This window comes from Haliotis rufescens, unplaced genomic scaffold (assembly GCF_023055435.1).
Source record: "Haliotis rufescens isolate VD_foot unplaced genomic scaffold, xgHalRufe1.0.p SCAF_17, whole genome shotgun sequence".
Taxonomy (NCBI): Eukaryota; Metazoa; Mollusca; class Gastropoda; order Lepetellida; family Haliotidae; genus Haliotis; species Haliotis rufescens.
This window is the reverse complement of record NW_025963857.1, coordinates 29,913,067-29,932,054: the sequence shown is the minus strand read 5'-3', so window position 1 is coordinate 29,932,054 and position 18,988 is coordinate 29,913,067. Positions and strand designations below refer to the sequence as shown.

General features: G+C 43.7%; 1 protein-coding gene across 4 annotated transcripts; it reads left to right on the top strand.

The window, feature by feature from the left end:
- Positions 1 to 3,321: 3,321 nt before the first annotated feature.
- On the top strand, positions 3,322 to 8,285 carry LOC125381212. Of its 4 annotated transcripts, none has more exons than XR_007221765.1 (3): positions 3,322 to 4,355; positions 4,452 to 6,651; positions 7,497 to 8,285. XR_007221765.1 is itself a non-coding variant. In XM_048397865.1 (3 exons), the coding sequence occupies exons 2-3, from the start codon at positions 4,826 to 4,828 to the stop codon at positions 8,039 to 8,041; spliced, it is 1,788 nt and encodes a 595-aa protein (XP_048253822.1). In that variant the 5' UTR covers positions 3,323 to 3,902; positions 4,452 to 4,825; the 3' UTR covers positions 8,042 to 8,285. The 4 variants fall into 4 exon arrangements, 3 of the variants coding, with proteins under 3 accessions (XP_048253822.1, XP_048253820.1, XP_048253821.1); XM_048397865.1 differs by having other exon boundaries at positions 3,323 to 3,902; positions 4,452 to 6,073; positions 7,502 to 8,285; XM_048397863.1 differs by having other exon boundaries at positions 3,323 to 4,355; positions 4,452 to 6,073; positions 7,502 to 8,285.
- Positions 8,286 to 18,988: the final 10,703 nt, after the last annotated feature.

The following is an 18,988-nucleotide window of genomic DNA, read 5'->3' as shown; positions in this document are numbered from 1 at the left end:
ACCAATCTATAGATGTAAACACATTTGATGATACATCAGTGTGTATAAAGTTGATTTTGACAGCCCGGGGCAAGTCGGACCCAACACAAGCCAAACACTTCTGATGGACACTATGTTGAGAATGTAGAGGGAAAAGGGCTTCACTCCGGTGTTGTTGTTGCATTAAGTTTTTAAGAGGTCGCCTGCCGCCTAATGCTACTATCACACCAAAGTAGTTCTATCCCGTTCTACCCCGTTCTAAACAAAATACTAGAACGGGCTGTGATCACGGCGTAGTTTGGCGTAAAATACGATGTTAGTTCGTCCATAAGCAGTCCCCAATACGTCTATCTCGTTCTTATCTCGTTCTTAGCCAGTCTGCAGTCCGTTTGTATCCAGTTCAGATCGTGTTAACGTGCCCGTTCATCTCATCCCGACAACGTTTCGAAGCAGGTCCGTAGCCGTTCTCAACCTGTTCTTAACAGGATTGCCTAAAAGTCGGGCCAAGAAAAGTCGGGCCGGGCCAGCGGGTAATACTAAAAATGGATTGCAGAATAATAACACGAAACGTGCATATCTAGGCAGATCTCAAATGTCCACAAACGTATAGTTTTTCTCATTTAATTGAGTTTGACTCAAAATGCATCTTCAACAATGTAATAAACTGATAATTATGACTACATACCGTGAGTCCTCGTAGAAAAGTCAGTGTCTTGACTGTGTGTTTTCTTTGATGAGAATGTTTCTCACCGACCTTAGCGTGTAGGGGTGTGATGTCCTGGGCAGGAAGCGATAGTGTTTTGACTACTCTTCTTTCATTAATTAACGTGTTGGGCATCCCTAATTAACCTTTACTAATTCATGTTAAACCAACACAGGATGTTTTCTGGAAGTGGATATTCGCGAATGTCATAGGGCTGACACGAAACGTGTTAATAACTGTCCTAGCACTTCTAAAGTTACTAAACATTCTTTGTATCTAAAGACTAGTATTATATCACATTTTAAACCACATTATTGTCTCATTTCGCGGTAGTTAAAGAAAATTAAACAAGGTGCTCAAAGTGGGGCCCTTTTCCCTCTACATTCTCAACATAGTCTCTATCAGAAGTGTTTTGTCCGTGTTGGGTCAGACTTTGCCCGGGCTGTCAAAATCAACTTTAAAAACACAAATGTTTCATCAAATGTGTTTACATCTATAGACTAGCATTATACCTACCTATATACCACTTTATAGTGTATCAGTTCGCTGTATTTAAAGAAAACAATGTGCGCAAAGTGAAGCCCTTTATCCTCTACATTCTCAACATAGTCTCTATCAAAAGTGTTTGGCTTGTGTTGGGTCCGACTTGGCCCTGGCTGTCAAAATCATCTTTAAACACATAGATGTATCATCAAATACGTTTACATCTGTAGCTTAGTATTATATCTACCTATATACAACTTTATAATGTCTCAGTACATCGTATTTAAAGAAAACAAGATGTTCAAAGTGAAGCCCTTTTCCCTCTACATGTTCAACATAGTCTCTACCAAAAGTGTTTGGCTTGTGTTGGGTCCGACTTGGCCCGGGCTGTCAAAATCAACTTTAACCTCACAGATGTATATTCAAATGTATTCAAATGTATAAACGAGTATAATATCTACCTATATACCACTTTATAATGTATCAGTACATCGTATTTAAAGAAAACTGGCCCGTTAAAGTCAAACACTTTCACTGTATTTTCTTAAGAAAACCTCTGTCAGAAGTGTTGGGTCCGACTTGGCCCGGGCTGTCAAAATCAACTTAAACCTCACAGATGTATATTCAAATGTATTCAAATGTATAAACGAGTATAATATCTACCTATATACCACTTTATAATGTATCAGTACATCGTATTTAAAGAAAACTGGCCCGTTAAAGTCAAACACTTTCACTGTATTTTCTTAAGAAAACCTCTGTCAGAAGTGTTGGGTCCGACTTGGCCCGGGCTGTCCAAATCAACTTTAAACACATAGATGTATAATCAAATGTGTTAACATCTATAGAGTAGTATTATATCTACCTATATACCACTTTATAGTGTCTCAGTACATCGTATTTAAAGAAAACTGGTCCGTTAAAGTCAAACACTTTTACTGTATTTTCTTAAGAAAACCTCTGTCAGAAGTGTTGGGTCCGACTTGGCCCGGGCTGTCAAAATGAACTTTAAACACACAAATGTTTCATCAAATGTGTTTACATCTATATACTAGCATTATACCTACCTATATACCACTTTATAGTGTCTCAGTTCGCTGTTTTTAAAGAAAACAAGGTGCTCAAAGTGAAGCCCTTTTCCCTCTACCTTCTCAACATAGTCTCTATCAAAAGTGTTTGACTTGTGTTGGGTTCGACTTGGCCCGGGCTGTCAAAATCAACTTTAAACTCATAGATGTATCATCAAATGTGTTTACAGTAAACTACGGTTATAACGAACACGCTTATAACGAACTAACGGATATAACGAACTAACTTTTTAGTCCCGACTATATGCTGTAGTTATGCTGTATATATGCTTATAACGAATTACGGTTATAACGAACTAAAATTAGTAGTCCCTTTGAGTTCGTTATAACCGTAGTTTACTGTATATCTATACCTTGTTTTCTTTAAATACGATGTACTGTGACGGGAACATAAACATTATAATGATAATGATGATGAAAATTGTTTATGATGAGGATGATCCCCATATTTTAACGTCTATGGTGTGATTAACAAGGAGGCCTTTCATGATTGAAATTAATCGTGCACTATTGCACATATGTATTTATCTGAAGATCCTCTTGTGAAGCTTGTCAAGACTGAAAACAAGTCATTCAATGGATTTTCCTAAACGACCCATTGATGTAGTACTGAATATCAATGTTAATGTTTATTTTGTTGATGGTGCTGGACGGTACAGAAATGAGTGTCAATCAAGCGAAGTGCCATATCAAATCGACCCAGGACCAGCCACTTGCCACTCGAAAACGTCAATGTGTGATTTTGTGTCAAAGTTGATGTCCAGCTTGACACAAACACAGTATCTTTGGCATGGTTCGATCCTCTTGTTACCGTAATGTGTGGTTTTGACTCCGAGACCATCAATGGTACGACCCAGAATATGCAGAGGGCGTCGTGGGAAATGATAATTACATAAAATAATTCTTTGGAATACGCCCACGGGCTGGTTGTCAGGCTCGCTGACTTGGTTGATTGGATGCATGTCATCTTATCCCAATTGTGTGGATTGATGCTCGTGATGTCAATCACTGGATTGTCAGGTCCAGACTTGATTATTTGCATGACCTCCGTCATATAGCTGGCATATTTACATTTAGTACTAACGACTAAATGACTTTATCGCGCGTATCCAAACCATTACGTCTGTAACCCAACCACCCCTCGTAACCCAATCACCCCGGGCCACCACTCGGCACCGTGCCCGGGGAATAATCCCGCGCAAGCATCATCCCGTCCTTTGTTAGTCGGTCATTCGCGAGCAACCCTTCCCCAAGTACACACGTGTGTCACTGTATCTAATCGCTTTCTTTCGCTTTGGACGTTTCTTTTGTACCCAGTCGCGACCGTTTTGTCGATTACGCTTCGAATACCATCTATTCCAACACTCGCCGTATCGCATTTACACAATCGCGACCGTTTCGCCGATTACGCTTTAAATACCATCTATTTTCAGCACTCGCCGTATCGCATTTATTCCGTTCTACTCCCGAACTTCACCCTCGGGACAATTTACGCTTGTGGAATACCAACTCACCACCTCGACCTTTCTGGATGCCTCCCAAGAGAAGAGCAACCGTCAACCACAAGCTGGTGAGGGGAGCCAAGCAGCCCAGGACAACCAGAAGACAAACCCCTGGAGTACACATTGTACAGGAGGCAACAGCTGATGGTGAGTCTGCCAATTACGGCAATATCGAAGGTGGCAACAGAATTAACGTACAATCGGCGCAGCTTGTAAATGCCGCACAGGCTGCCAACTCGGCTACCCAGGTAAACGAGCAACTGGAAAAAATACTCCAGTTGCTGGAACATTCAGCGCCTGGCCCGGTTAGCGCAAACCAACAGGTAAGGCGTGGTTTTAGTTCCCCCGCCATTTCGCCCAACATAGGGAGAATCCCCGATGCCCTCAACGAGGCCGACGGTGACGCGGCTTGGCCAGCCAATCACACCGCAGGATACGGGGATTCCCTTTCTTTCCGTGCGGACGGGATAGACGCGCACGTCAAACAACAGGTGAGGGAAAAAATCTGGCGTGGCGAGTATGTCGACCTCGGCACAATCCTACCAAACAACGAGGGAGGTCACGAGGACGGTACGATTACCATGGCGTACGACTCCTCAGGTAAGGTAATTTTAAACCAATTAAGCAGCAACCAAAGCGTCTGTCCCTGGCGAGCTGGACTTCAGCTTTCCACATTTTCATGTGTATATATGTTAGTAGGCACTCCGAGGTCCGCACAACCCAGGGGTTGCTGTCCTACATGGAAACCATAAGGACGGCGGCACTTCGATTCGGGGGGGATGCCTGGTCAACCTACGACCAACAATTCCGACACAGAATGTCAAGGGACCCCTCACGACGCTGGGACAACATCGACGGGGAGTTGTGGCTGAAGTACATGGTAACACAGCCGGTACGACAACCAGAATCAGGCGGACGGGGCGCAATGACACGCGTACAGGGGGACATCGCCAGTCAGGTATGCTGGGATTTCAATAAATTTGGCTGTAGCAGGGTTAACTGTAAGTACACTCACAAATGCGGTAAGTGTGGCAAACATTCCCATAGCTCTAGGACCTGCTTTCGAGGGAATGGGGTCCAACCGACCCCATACAAGCCCAATCAGCCTTTTCCTAACAGAAAACAACCCGGCAAGGCAGGTAAATTCAATGGCCCCTTCCCCCGTGGACCTCAATGAAATGGCACCTTGGTTACGCCAATATGCTAGGGTCAATTACAGAGATGCAAATTATTTATGGGTAGGTTTTAGCTTTGGCTTTAAGCTCGAGTTCCAGGGAAGCCGCACGGGTCGCCTGGCACGAAACTTGCGATCAGCCACGCACCAAGACACGGCAGGCTACGTGAAACAAAAACTACAAAAGGAAGTCGACCTTGGCAGGATGGCGGGCCCCTTCAAGGACACCCCCCTAGACAACCTCCAAGTATCCCCAATAGGCCTGGTGCCCAAGAAGCAGCCAGGATATGGTCAGCACCTGGGTAAGCATGCGGAGGAATTCCGTCTAATTCACCATCTATCCTATCCCAGGGGTAAATCTATAAATGACTTCATAGACACAGAGGCCTGCTCCGTTGTGTACGCAAGATTTGATGAAGCTACCCATATGGTTCAACAACTGGGAAAGGGAGCACTACTAGCAAAATTCGACATTCAGTCGGCCTTTAGAATTATACCAGTCCACCCATCCGATTTCGAGCTGCTAGGCATCAGATTCGAAGGTGAGTTCTATTTCGATAAATGCTTACCATTTGGCTGCTCCATATCTTGCGCCATATTTGAAACGTTTAGTACCTTCTTGCAATGGTGCATGCAATCGCATCTTCCAACGCGTCCGATCATGCATTACCTGGACGACTTCCTAACGGGGGGCACAGCAGGCACCAGCCACTGCTCAGACAACCTCAACGGATGCGTGAATACACTTGAACAGCTTGGGGTTCCTATTGCGCACGACAAGACGGCGGGCCCCACAACCAAACTGACATTCCTAGGGCTGGAAATCGACACCATTGCAATGCAGATCAGAATCCCAGAGCCCAAGATCAAGGAGGCAACAAGGGAAATCCATGACATCCTGTCAACAGGTAACATCAAGGTTGCAAAAAGGGCCCTTCAGTCCCTCATAGGCAAGCTTAACTTTATGTGCAGGGCTATACCAATGGCAAGGGCATTCAGCCGCAGGCTAATCGATCTGCTTAGCAAAGGTAAGCAACCATTTCACCACATTAGGATTACCAGCTGGGTCAAGGAAGACCTACAAATGTGGTTAACATTTCTTACGAGTTACAACGGCATTTCAGTGTTTCAGGACCAACTATGGGTGGACAGCGATTTCCTCCAGCTGTTTTCAGACGCAGCGGGCGGCGCCGGCTTTGGGGCCTACATGCAGGGCAAATGGTTTAACGGCGCATGGCCAACCCAGTGGGTGACGGATGGAACTACACGGGACTTGACGCTCCTGGAGCTGTTCCCCATCACACTGGCCATCCAAATCTGGGGCAAGCAACTCGCAAACAAAAAGGTCCTCTTTTACTGCGACAACCAAGCCGTCGTAACAATAATCAACAAGCAGTCAACCAAGGCCCCCAGAGTGATGAGCCTACTCCGTCGCCTAATCCTGCAGTGCCTCCGATATAATATTATGTTTAAGGCAAAGTATGTATGTTCCACTGCTAACACTATTGCCGATGCTCTCTCGAGGTTTCAGCTCAAACGCTTCCGAGAGGCAGCACCAGCCGCGGACCAGAACCCCACACCTATCCCGTGCAACATATGGCTGATCTGAGGCAGGAAGCCGGCAGACTCCTACAACAATCTCTGTCTACTAATACATGGGCCACTTACCAAACAGGCATCAATGCCTTGCACCAGTTCCGGTCCGCACACCAGCTACAAGAGGTGTGGCCAGTCCCGCTGGATCAGGTCGTAAACTTTATTGCTTATCTGTCAGTCACTCACCACTCCCCCAACACAGTCAAGACTTACATTGCAGCGCTGTCTTCACACCACAAATTTCACGGGCTCACCGACTGTACAAACCATTTCCTGGTAGGCAAGATTGTAACTGGCTTACACAAATCAGCGGGCCGTCCAGACACCAGAAAACCGATCACTGCAGATCTGCTGCAGGTAGTAACCAACAATCTGCCTCACGTATGCTCATCAGCATATGAAGCCAGGCTGTTCAAGGCAGTCTACTGCACAGCCTTCTTCGGTTTCTTTAGGGTTAGCGAACTGGTCCAAACTGGACCCTCAAAAACAGGTTGCGCCATCCAGAATCTAAGCTTCTCGGGCAACCCCCAGCAGCTTGCAATCCATTTACCACACTCAAAGTCCGATCAGTACAGGATGGGGACAACAGTTACAATGTCACCTATACCAGGTAACCCGCTATGTCCGGTAGTCGCCATCAAGCACTACCTGGAGGCGCGCCCCTCCGGCCCACAACATGCATTCGTCCACTTTGACCATTCCCCCGTTACAAGGTACCAATTCCAGGCACTCCTAAAAAAGGCCTTAGCACACAGCAACATAAACACGGCCTGCTATTCTTCGCACTCCTTCCGCATTGGGGCAGCCACATCAGCAGCCATGAACGGGGTGCCGGAACACCTCATACAACAATACGGCAGGTGGAAATCAGATTGCTACAATGCTTACATACGCCTACCAACAAATTCAATGTTGCACAACTAATTCAAATAGTCTTTCATGGTACTTACTACACTTCTTATTGTTTACAGTTTGGATGGTGGGATCCAGCTACATGGCCAGGGCACGGCAGTACTTGCTCCTGAAGGGCACCAGTCCGAACCAACCGAGGATGCTATGGCTGGCACGAGGGGGGATGAGGTGGAAGGAGCTGGACACCATTCTGGATGCACAGGTCAAGGCGACACGGCGCAGCCCCAGAGCCCTCATCATTCACCTGGGCTCCAACGACCTGTGCTCGGTCAAGGGCAGCCAACTCTACCTTGACATGGTGGCATCAATCCTTCGGATACAACTCCAGCTTCCTGACACCAGGATCATCGTATCCTCAATGCTGCCCAGGCGCTACTGGCACGATGCCAGGGACCCACTAAAGATCGAGGGGATGCGGAAGAATATCAACCGCCGACTGGCCAACCGAGTCAAAGAGCTCGGCGGTACAATGGTGCCACATCCCCAGATCCTGGCATCAGACAAGACATGGTACGCCTGGGAGGGCGTCCACCTCAGCGACAAAGGACTGTGTGTGTTTACGGACAATTTATTGCATGCCCTAGCGCTCGTTTTGCGCCAGTAAGGATATTATCTCCACAGGTTAGTGTTTCCGTTCAGTACATAGGCAAGCCGGGCAACAATGCTATCTCCGCGTATCGCGTGGCCGTGGGTGTGGGGTAGCACTCGGGTGCTTTGTGGCGGGGTTCTTGTGGGCTACACTGCTAGTAACAAATTAACTTGCTTCCAAATTAATACTCGTGCTTAAGGCTACCTGCTTTTCAGCGGGAACCTTTCCGGGGTTACCTGCTTCTCAGTGGGAACCTTGTCTTTCCCGACTTTTCAGCCGGGGAATCGTAAAATAACATACGTTGGGGCAAACAATTGCCACGTATATGGGCCCGGCGGCGGAAGTCGTCTTGTCAAGCGGTAGCTGACAGTTGGGTCCGCGGCGGGGGCCGCACAATGGTTTTGCTGATGGGGCCGGGCAGTGTGATCTGCTTTGGCCGGCTACCTGGGGCCGGGCAGCGGCAGTCTGACTTAGGCCAGCAGCGTGGAGCTGCTTTTGGCAGCGTGGGAGTTGCCAAGCAATGGTAGCGTTTAAATATGCTACCGTGGGGGCCGGACAGCGGTAGCAGTCCCAGGCCAGCAGCGCTAGCTGCAATCGCCGTCGGCCACGCGCGTGGCCATGGCAACGGTAGCATTTTGGTATACACAATTAGCAGCTAAGTAGCCCACTAGTACCTGCACACCCTCGGCCATTTAACCCAACCTCATCTTCTGTTTTTATTACAGGCACGGGCACCCACGGCTCGGTGGCCCGTGCCTCTCCTTGGCATATCGCGGGATAATTACATTTAGTACTAACGACTAAATGACTTTATCGCGCGTATCCAAACCATGGGCTTATTACGTCTGTAACCCAACCACCCCTCGTAACCCAATCACCCCGGGCCACCACTCGGCACCGTGCCCGGGGAATAATCCCGCGCAAGCATCATCCCGTCCTTTGTTAGTCGGTCATTCGCGAGCAACCCTTCCCCAAGTACACACGTGTGTCACTGTATCTAATCGCTTTCCCACCCACCCACCCACTCAGCTTGCCACTCCCTTTTCTTTCCTTTTCAGCCTGACGTGTCCTCTTCACCTGGAATGCTAATCACTTCTTTTTCAGCGTTTATTCTATTACAGGTACCAGCAGAGCGGATTGTATATATGTAAATAAACCTGTACATATGTAAAATAGGTTTTCAGAGCGCTTGTATATATGTACATACTTTTAAATGATTCTGATATATGTAAATAAACATGACTTCTTAATAGCTGTATATATGTATATATGCAATACCTGTCTCAACAATAAACTATGTCGAGGTGTGCGGGGTTCTTGTGGGCTACACTGCTAGTAACAAATTAACTTGCTTCCAAATTAATACTCGTGCTTAAGGCTACCTGCTTTTCAGCGGGAACCTTTCCGGGGTTACCTGCTTCTCAGTGGGAACCTTGTCTTTCCCGACTTTTCAGCCGGGGAATCGTAAAATAACATACGTTGGGGCAAACAATTGCCACGTATATGGGCCCGGCGGCGGAAGTCGTCTTGTCAAGCGGTAGCTGACAGTTGGGTCCGCGGCGGGGGCCGCACAATGGTTTTGCTAATGGGGCCGGGCAGTGTGATCTGCTTTGGCCGGCTACCTGGGGCCGGGCAGCGGCAGTCTGACTTAGGCCAGCAGCGTGGAGCTGCTTTTGGCAGCGTGGGAGTTGCCAAGCAATGGTAGCGTTTAAATATGCTACCGTGGGGGCCGGACAGCGGTAGCAGTCCCAGGCCAGCAGCGCTAGCTGCAATCGCCGTCGGCCACGCGCAACGTGGCAACGGTAGCATTTTGGTATACACAATTAGCAGCTAAGTAGCCCACTAGTACCTGCACACCCTCGGCCATTTAACCCAACCTCATCTTCTGTTTTTATTATAGGCACGGGCACCCACGGCTCGGTGGCCCGTGCCTCTCCTTGGCATATCGCGGGATAATGCGGAGTGTGGCGTTAAATGAAAAAACAAACAAACAAAACATATAAATTTAACTGCTTATTTCAAATTCGAGATAAAAATACATAGCGCCATCACGAACTCCCAATCTGACTTTACAATATAACTGTGTTCCATGATATCGAAGTTTGAATTTGCCACCGTGACAGCTTTAAGAAATCTTAATTAGAATTTTACTTAACTGTAAACAATTCTCCTCGATACAGGTTGAGGAATCCGTAATGAAGTCAAAGAAAGTGATCATTTGCAACATTGTCAAACTTAGTTTCATCCACAGAAACCACGGACCTTTTTCGCAAAACTAAAATTCAACTCAATCCTTCACTTGTTTTTCTGTCACAATGTTTATTGATTATTACCTGCGAAGAACATTTCAATTAATCATCGAGATACATTTCAATTAGCCACACCCTACACCTGTTGTATTCTGAATTGATTTAAACAGTATTTTATTTCCATTAATGTTCAGATTTTGCATTACATGAGATCAGCAATTAAATTGATCGTCTATGCAATCGTATTTCTATGGATCTATAATACACAGTCTGTTACTCAGTTTTATTTCGCTTATTGACTTTCTACATAGGTGAACAGGGAAATTTATTTTACATGCAAACAACATGTTATTCATGAGGAAAATATAATTACATGATAGGGGTTTGTGAACACACAAATAATTATTTATTCAAACACCTCTTCCTTTAAAAAACATGTTTTATATTAACACACACAAATGTTTTTTACAAACAATAGTTGATTTTATGCTTCCAAACAAACCACACGCAAGCTATTGTTGAATTTTAAAAAATAGCCAAGGTAAATGTATCCACAATCATATTCAATCACAAATATCGTTCTGTTCTATATAAATGTAACAAATGAACTAACCATTTCAGTGGATCTCAACATGGACAAAACTGTTGGAGACACACACACCACGTCATACACACACACACACACACACACACACACACACACACACACACACACACACACACACACACACACACACACACACACACACACACACACACACACACACACACACACACACACACACACACACACACACACACACACACACACACACACACACATACATACATACTTGGCTTAAAATGAAATTGCCTTCTTTTAACCATGTTGTAAATTGATTTGGCTAAAATACATTGGAGCGATTCTTCGTTCATAATAAAAATAAACTTTTCTAAACTACTCATATAATGAAATGCTTTATCTACTGATGTTGCTTCTTTAGCTAAGTTGTATCTGAAATCATCATAAAATGGACATTCTATTAAAAAGTGACATTCATCTTCAACATAATTTACATGATCATTAATAGGATTGGCGTGACAATATTTACAAGTCCTATCCAACAGTGGGGTAGGTGGCTTGGCGTAGCGGCCGGTCTCAACATGTAAAGGTAAAATACCACATCGAAAGGATGCTAAAAGTCTTCGATGATCTCTAAAACGTACATGACATAAATAAGGCTCAGCAGTAGGTGATGATTTGTACATTCTGTATGTGCGTAATTTATTGCCATTTGGATTATTCTTGTCATTCCAAAGCGCAGTATACCACATATCACAATCTTCAGCAGTTAAGATACACTTTACACGGTCAACACACTGTTTAATGCTGTATCCACAATAGTGAGTGAGTGAGTGAGTTGGGTTTAACGCCGCTTTTAACAATATTCCAGTTATATCGCGGCGTGTCAGCTTAATGTGGGAGGAAAGCCCGAAGTGATGCAGGTCTCAGACGTTTACCACTTCGGTGAAACCCACGAGCACGGGTATGGTGCTGACAAACCTAGAAACATAATCGGGGCGAACCGGGATTCGAACCCACAATCATAGGTTTCTGGCGTGCCCAAGGGACGCAACTCTGCACAGCGAATCGCGGCGCCTTAGACGACTGGGCCACCCGTGCCCCCGTATCCACAATAAGGTAAATATGACAAATTATAGTGAGCTAAAATGTTTTCGATTTTTTTTATCCCAGGATTGTGATCGTATTTTGGACCAATTATGAATGATAAGAGGGAGATGATAGGCCTGCATATTCTGAATTCTAAAATATAATCTAAAGCATTCAACGTGCTTTGACACTTTCACAGAACACCAGCCCATGTCCCCCCTAATAGCAGTAACTGGGGCATTTTTTCTTACGCCTAGAAACAAACGACAAGCCTTATTTTGAATTATTTCTACTTCCTTATACTTATTCAAACCCCAAATGCCAGCACCATAAAATAGAACAGGTTCTACAAGAGCTTTATAAAGCTTGTTAAATACTTCGTAAGACATGCCATCCGCGTGTTTAAACTTTGAATACAACGCAGAAAGAGCTCTGCTAGTCGATTTACACAGTACTTGGACTGTTTTGTGCATATCTAAATGCTCATCAAAAGTTAAACCAAGATATTTGTAAGAGCTTTCATAATCAATAATAGATTTGCCGCATACAAATACTCGCTCAGATCTAGCCACAGATTTGTTTCTGAAATGCATGATTTTGGTTTTGTCTGAATTAATATCCAAACGCCATTTTTGACACCATATATTTAAAACATTTAACATTTTCTGTAACGAGTCTTCGTCTTCAGCTAACAAGGCTATATCATCAGCATACAACAAAACTGATAACACAGAACTTTCAATAGGTATGCCACAGTTTAACTTATTCATTTCTAACACCAAATCATTAATATAAACGGAAAATAACGTTGGCGATAACTTGCATCCTTGTTTAACGCCCAAGGTAACATTAAAAGATTCAGTGATAAAACCATTGAGCTTAACTGCACTCTTTACGTCCATATATAAGGCTTGTACAGCTTGTAGCATTTTACCATGAATACCAACAGACATAAGCTTGTACCAAAGGCAATTGCGATTAACCCTATCAAACGCCTTCTTAATATCAACAAAACAGACATACGTAGATCGTTTAGAGGCTTTACGGTTATTAACAATATTATAAAGTGCATATAAATGATCAGTGCAGTTTCTCTTAGGTCTAAAACCATTTTGCTCTTCCACAAGAATATTATTTGACTCCAACCACTTCTGTATCCTACAGTTCAGTATACACGTGTAGACTTTACAGGGTATTGATATGAGAGTAATGCCCCTGTAAGACAAAGGATCTGACGGGGTACTTTTGTCCTTAGGAATAGGAGTTATTAGTCCTGTCCCCACTGAGACGGCGACACTGAATGTTCAAAACAATACTTAATAATATGGTGAAGTAAGTTAATACAATGAGGATTTCGTAGTACTTCTACCGGTATACCGTCTACCCCAGCCGCTTTTCCTGTCTTCATCTGCATAACAGCAAGGTCAACTTCCTGGACTGAGACAAAGCGGTTCAAATCCGACACATCATAATCTGCACAAACCACGGTTCCGCTACGCACACGTTCGCACACAGTATCATAATGAGCACGTTCAAACGCTGTATTCTCACTACCGTTATAAAGCGTGCTGTAGGAGGTTTTCCAGTGATCAAATACAGTGTCAGTCTCACAGGTCACGGACCCGTCGTGCATCAACACCTCCATAGGGATAACGGAACTAGACTTTCTGTCGTTGGCTATACCAAGTCGACCTATCTTTTTCCAGAAGTCTCTGCCGCTGTTAATGTTCTGTAAACTGATTAGTTCTTCTTGTTTCTGTAGCTGGTATGATCTTCTCGCCTTGCGGTTTGCTTTGTCAAACAGTTTTCTTGCAGATTGAAAAACGCCTTTAAGAACACGTTTTTACGATGAACACAACCTTTAAAAGACAACCAGCGCTTTTCCTTTACACCAACCCCATCCCATAATAATTGTAATTCATCAGTCCAATATGGCTTTCGCCTACAATAATACCTGTTGTTGGTGTTTTTCTCAGTAAATGTCTCAGTATATGTGAACTAATGCTTGAATATTACGTCACCCATGCGCCAGGAGGATGAGACCCTAGGTGAGGCATGTCACAGACATTCTTAACATTAAGGCGTGAGTGAGGCATTTAGTATTGTTTTAGGTCGTTAATTCCTGGGATGTCACGAACGAGGTACCAATAAAGAGCTTCACACATTGTACCAACGATAGGAATAGGAGCCGGGTCAATCCAGCGCCTTTAAGAAAGCCGTGAGCTGGACACAGTCGCAGTTTGTACTCCAAGCTAGCAACACCTCTCCAGCCTACCAAGCCACCAAAGCCAACCAGCCACCAAGCCAACCTCACCCAGCAAAGCCTCCCAAGCCAGCACAGTTTCACTGATAGCCAGCAAAGGAGGTAATTATCAAAACACACTTACTTACTTACTTTGGAGATTTAACGTGCGCTTTCCGACTGATGCGTATTTCGCACACGGGCCCGGCCAGGCCGAAAGGGGCGAAAGTGGTGTGTGCAACCCAAGAGGGGGGTTTTAGGGGTTGCTTATATAGAATTTGGGAATTTTGAGATTTGGAATAGATGCCGATGGGATTGGGGAGGAGAACTAAGGGAGCTGGGTATGGTGGATGTTTGTTTGTTTGTTTATGTGATTTTGATTTGGTAGGTTATTGTGTTTTTAGATGCGTTTTATTTTAGTTCCGTTTTTATTAAGAATACGCCTAAGGCCTTGAAGGTTTCTAGTTTATTTTGTGGGTTTAGTATTGCTTCTAGAGTTAGAGCCTTGTTTAGATTGAGGGTAGTTTGTAATGCGGTTCGATGTGTTAGGTAGTGTGTGCAGTGGATGAGTGCGTGTTCTGGGGTTTCTGGTTGTCTGCAGTGTGGGCAGTTACCTGTAGTGTGTTTTTTAAATTTTTTTAGGTGGTTATTTAGGTTGGTGTGTCCTGTTTGGAGTTTAGTGATTACTCTGTCGATTTTTTTGGATGGATGGAGAATTTTTGGTTTGGTTAGTGGTTTGCTGAGCACTTTTTTGATTTGGCTATTTGAGTTTAGATATAGGTTATGCCATTTTTGTGATTTTTTGCTTGTTTACACTTTCAATTTCTGATTTTGAGATGGGTAAGTTTAAGCTTATGTCTGGGATTTTGAAGGATAGTTTAGCTGCCTTATCGGCGTTTTCATAACCGTATATTCCTACGTGGGCGGGTATCCACAAGAAGGTTATTTGTTTGCCTGCCTTAGTTAGGTTGTTGGAGCTTTTAAGTATTTGATTTATTAGTTTAGGTCGGTTTTTGGTATTTTTGTTTTGGAGAGCTTGCAGTCCACTTAGGGAGTCGGTAAGTATTAGGATATTTTTGTGTTTTTTGGATTCTTGATTATGGAGGGCTGAGGCCATGCCCATTAGTTCTGCCGTGAATATTGATTGGTTGTTTGGGAGTCGGAAGGATTGTGTGGTTTTAGTTGGTTGTGTGGTATGGACTCCGAAACCTGTGTGTTTGGAGGTCGGATCTGAGGATCCGTCCGTGTAAATGTGACACCAATTTGGCCAATTTTCGTGTATGTATGCTAGTGTGGTAGTTTTAGCTATGTTTGGGTCGGTTTGTTTATTTATTTGGCTAGCTAGTGTTGTGTCTATTTTGGGTATTTTAAGTTTAGGGGTGAAGATATTTGATTGTTTGCAGTTTTGTTTAAGATTTTTAATTTGGTGTTCATTTAGGTAGTTTGTTATTCTTTGGGATATTGGGGTAAGTAAGGGGTGTTCACGAGCTAGAGCTTGGTTTTTGGGGCTGATATTTTGGTTTATTAAGTTTTGGATGAGAGGGTTTGATTTGGACGCGGCCCAGAAATTTAAGCTTAGCTGTTCCCTGCGTAGACTTAGAGGTGTAGGAGGTGCCATGTTGGGTGCGTGTCGTTAGTTTGAGAGCCTGATATTGTATTGAGTCAAGTTTTTTAAGATAGAGAGTTGTTTAGGGTGTTGTATATGGCGCAGACGTAGTCTAGTTTTGATCTAATTAGTGATATGTAGAGAGAGAGGAGGGTATCTTTGGATGCTCCCCAGTTAGAGCCAGTTAGGCATCTTAGGGTGTTTAGGTCTTTGCTGCATTTAGTTGTTAGGTTTTGAATGTGAGCATCCCAGGTGAGATGTTCATCGAAAATAAGTCCTAAGAATTTGGTTTGTTTTTGAAATTTGATTGTTTGATTGTTTAGCTGGAGGATTGGGGAGGCGGGTTTCATATTTTTATGTTTGAATACTATTCCTGTTGTTTTTTCTGAGTTAAGGGAGAAGCCCCATTTGTCAGCCCATTGTTGTATTTTATTAAGAGATTTTTGGAGTAAATTTTGGACCATGTTCCTGCTTTTAGTGCGGATCCAGATGGCTCCATCATCCGCGAATTTTGATGTGTTTACTTTAGGGGATAGGCCCTCGAATAGATCGTTTATCATTATATTGATGAGGGTGGGGCTGAGGATACTGCCCTGTGGAGTACCATTTTCTAGGGGACATTGGTTCGATAGAGTTTGGTTTATACCCACGGTTATTTTACGATTGTTTAGGAAGTCCTGGATGTAGTTTATTATCTGACCTTTGAGTCCTATTTTTTAAAGTTTTTGTATTAGCCCATCGTGCCATACCATGTCGAAAGCTTTAGAGAAGTCTAAGAAGATGCCTGTGGTATATTGTTTATTTAGTTGTCCTGTCTGAATATCTTGTTCTAGTCGGGCGAGGTTATCTAGGGTTGAGCGGCCAGGAGTGAAACCGCTTTGATCTGGGTTTATGATGTTATTTTGGGTTAAGTAATGTTGTAATCTATTTTTAGCCATTGATTCCATTACTTTACATAAGTTTGAAGTTAGGGACATTGGTCTATATGAGTTAGCTTGATTAGCTGGTTTATTAGGTTTAGGGATTGGTATGACTAGGGCCTGTTTCTAGGGAGTAGGAACCTGTCCGTTTAGGTAGATGAGATTGTATAGTTTGAGTAGTGCCTTGTGTAGTTTTAGGGGGAGTTTTTTAATTATTTGGTAAGAAGTTAGGTCTAATCCTGGGGCTGTTCCCTTTTTCCTGTTTTGGATTACGTAGAGGAGCTCCTCCATTGTGTAGGGTTGGTTTATTTCTAGATTGTTATTGTTTGGTTCTTTTGTGGGTTTAATTTGTTTTCTGTTTTAAGTTTATCTTGGAATTTTTTACTGAAGTTGGTGTTACTGCTAACGGCCGAACAGTGGTTAGCGAGATTATTTGCTTTTTGGGCGGGGTTGGTTGAGTTGTCAATGTTAGGGGTTTTGTTTATGTCGTTTTAAGCCTCTGATGGCGTGGATTTTGCGCAAGACCATTCTGGCATCTGTACGGTTATTTATAACTTCGCAGAATTTTTTCCAGTCTCTACTTTTGGCTATTTGGACTAGTTTTTGAACCTGGTGGTTTAGTTCGTGGGCTATGTTTAAATATTTGTAGTCGCGTTTTGCTTTATTGAAGGCTGATTTACGTTTTCGTCTAGTCTGTTCTATTTCCTCATTCCACCATGGTACCGTCGGTTTGCCTGTCTTAGATGTTTTGAAGGGGATGGAGGTTTTGGCTGCGTTTATTATATAGTCTGTTAGGTTTTTACAATAGGTTTCTGGATCATTATTTTCTATTTCGTTTAAGTTAGCTTCGTTGCAGATATCTTGGAATTGGTCCCAGTTAGCTTGATTGTAATGGAATTTTTGTTCTTGGTTTCCTGTTTGGATTGGTACGTTTGTATTTCCTATGGTTATGTTTATGGGGAAGTGGTCACTACCTAGCGGGACGTCGTGCACTTCCCATTGAGTACTTTGGGCTAGATCTGCGGTACATATGGTTAGGTCGATAGCCGACATTTTTTGGTTTATCTTATCGTACCTTATAAAGCAGGTTAAGCAATGTACAAAGTGCCTCAAATACAACCACACTGCCTCCCATACCGTAAAACTAAATGTAAAAAATGCGCACAAACAGACTGCCCAGGCACATGCACACCCTGGTGCATCCACTGCAAATCCACCCAACACACTTCACTTTCAAACCAATGCGCATACAGACACACACTCACCCAGCAGGCCAACAAACACATAAACATAGACACGGCTAAAATCCAAACTCGACAATTTGCTACACCTGCATCTAAACAACTCCTCCCTACACCACACCAAAACACCATCCCACAAACAAACACCACACCTATAACCGACAGCTCTGTCTGGGCCCCCTACCGAGAAACGGCACCGACCTCACACACACAAGCAGCCACTCAACCAACCACGAACCCTCCCACATCTCACATAGCCAAAACATCAACCCCCGCATGCAAAACAAACCTCAAAATGACCACCACAACACGACCCTCATCCAAGCACCCTACAGCCCATATGGTAACAACACTCTCCCACAAGCAAGCACAACAACAAAACACAAACACTAAGAAATCATCAGCTACACCCATCCCACAAACACCTTCACAATCCTCCACATCACATGCCTCCCCCATCAGCTAAACCTAATCTAACCGATGACGAAGATTTCTCCAGTACTGAGGAAACAATAGACACTACTCCAACTAAAACAAACCAAACTCCCCAACCAGCCAACACCCAAAACCTAAATAACCTCACCTTACTCCTAGCATACATGCATAGTCAAAACTCACCAAATCCTTCCACAAAGTAGCTTTCAATCTAAAATTAACCGATCTTCCCTTCTTCCTCTTTAACCTCCATCTACAAGAACTCACCGAATAAAATAAAAACTAAAAACTAAATCAACAATCACCCAAACCCAATATTCGAAGGACTAAATATTTTTCAGTGGAACGCCAACGGACTCACCTCCCACGGCCATGAACTAAAAAATAAATTTAAACTAAATAAAGGCCCTCACATTGCTTGTATACAGGAAACCAAATTCTCAAAAAAATCCAAATTCACACTACCTAACTACAACTCAGTTAGAACTGACAGAGCTAAACCGAAAACAAGAAAAGCGCGCAGGAGGACTAATCATATTTATCAGGGAAGATATAAATTACGAAGAAATAAAAATAGACACGCCAAACCTACAAGCCAACGGCATTAAAATCACATTA

Coding starts and splice junctions, on each gene's coding strand:
- LOC125381212 (XM_048397865.1), top strand. CDS start 4,826: ATGGGGTCCAACCGACCCCATACAAGCCCAATCAGCCTTTTCCTAACA. Junction 6,074..7,501: donor TGTTTCAGGACCAACTATGG/GTGGACAGCGAT, acceptor TTTACAGTTTGG/ATGGTGGGATCCAGCTACAT.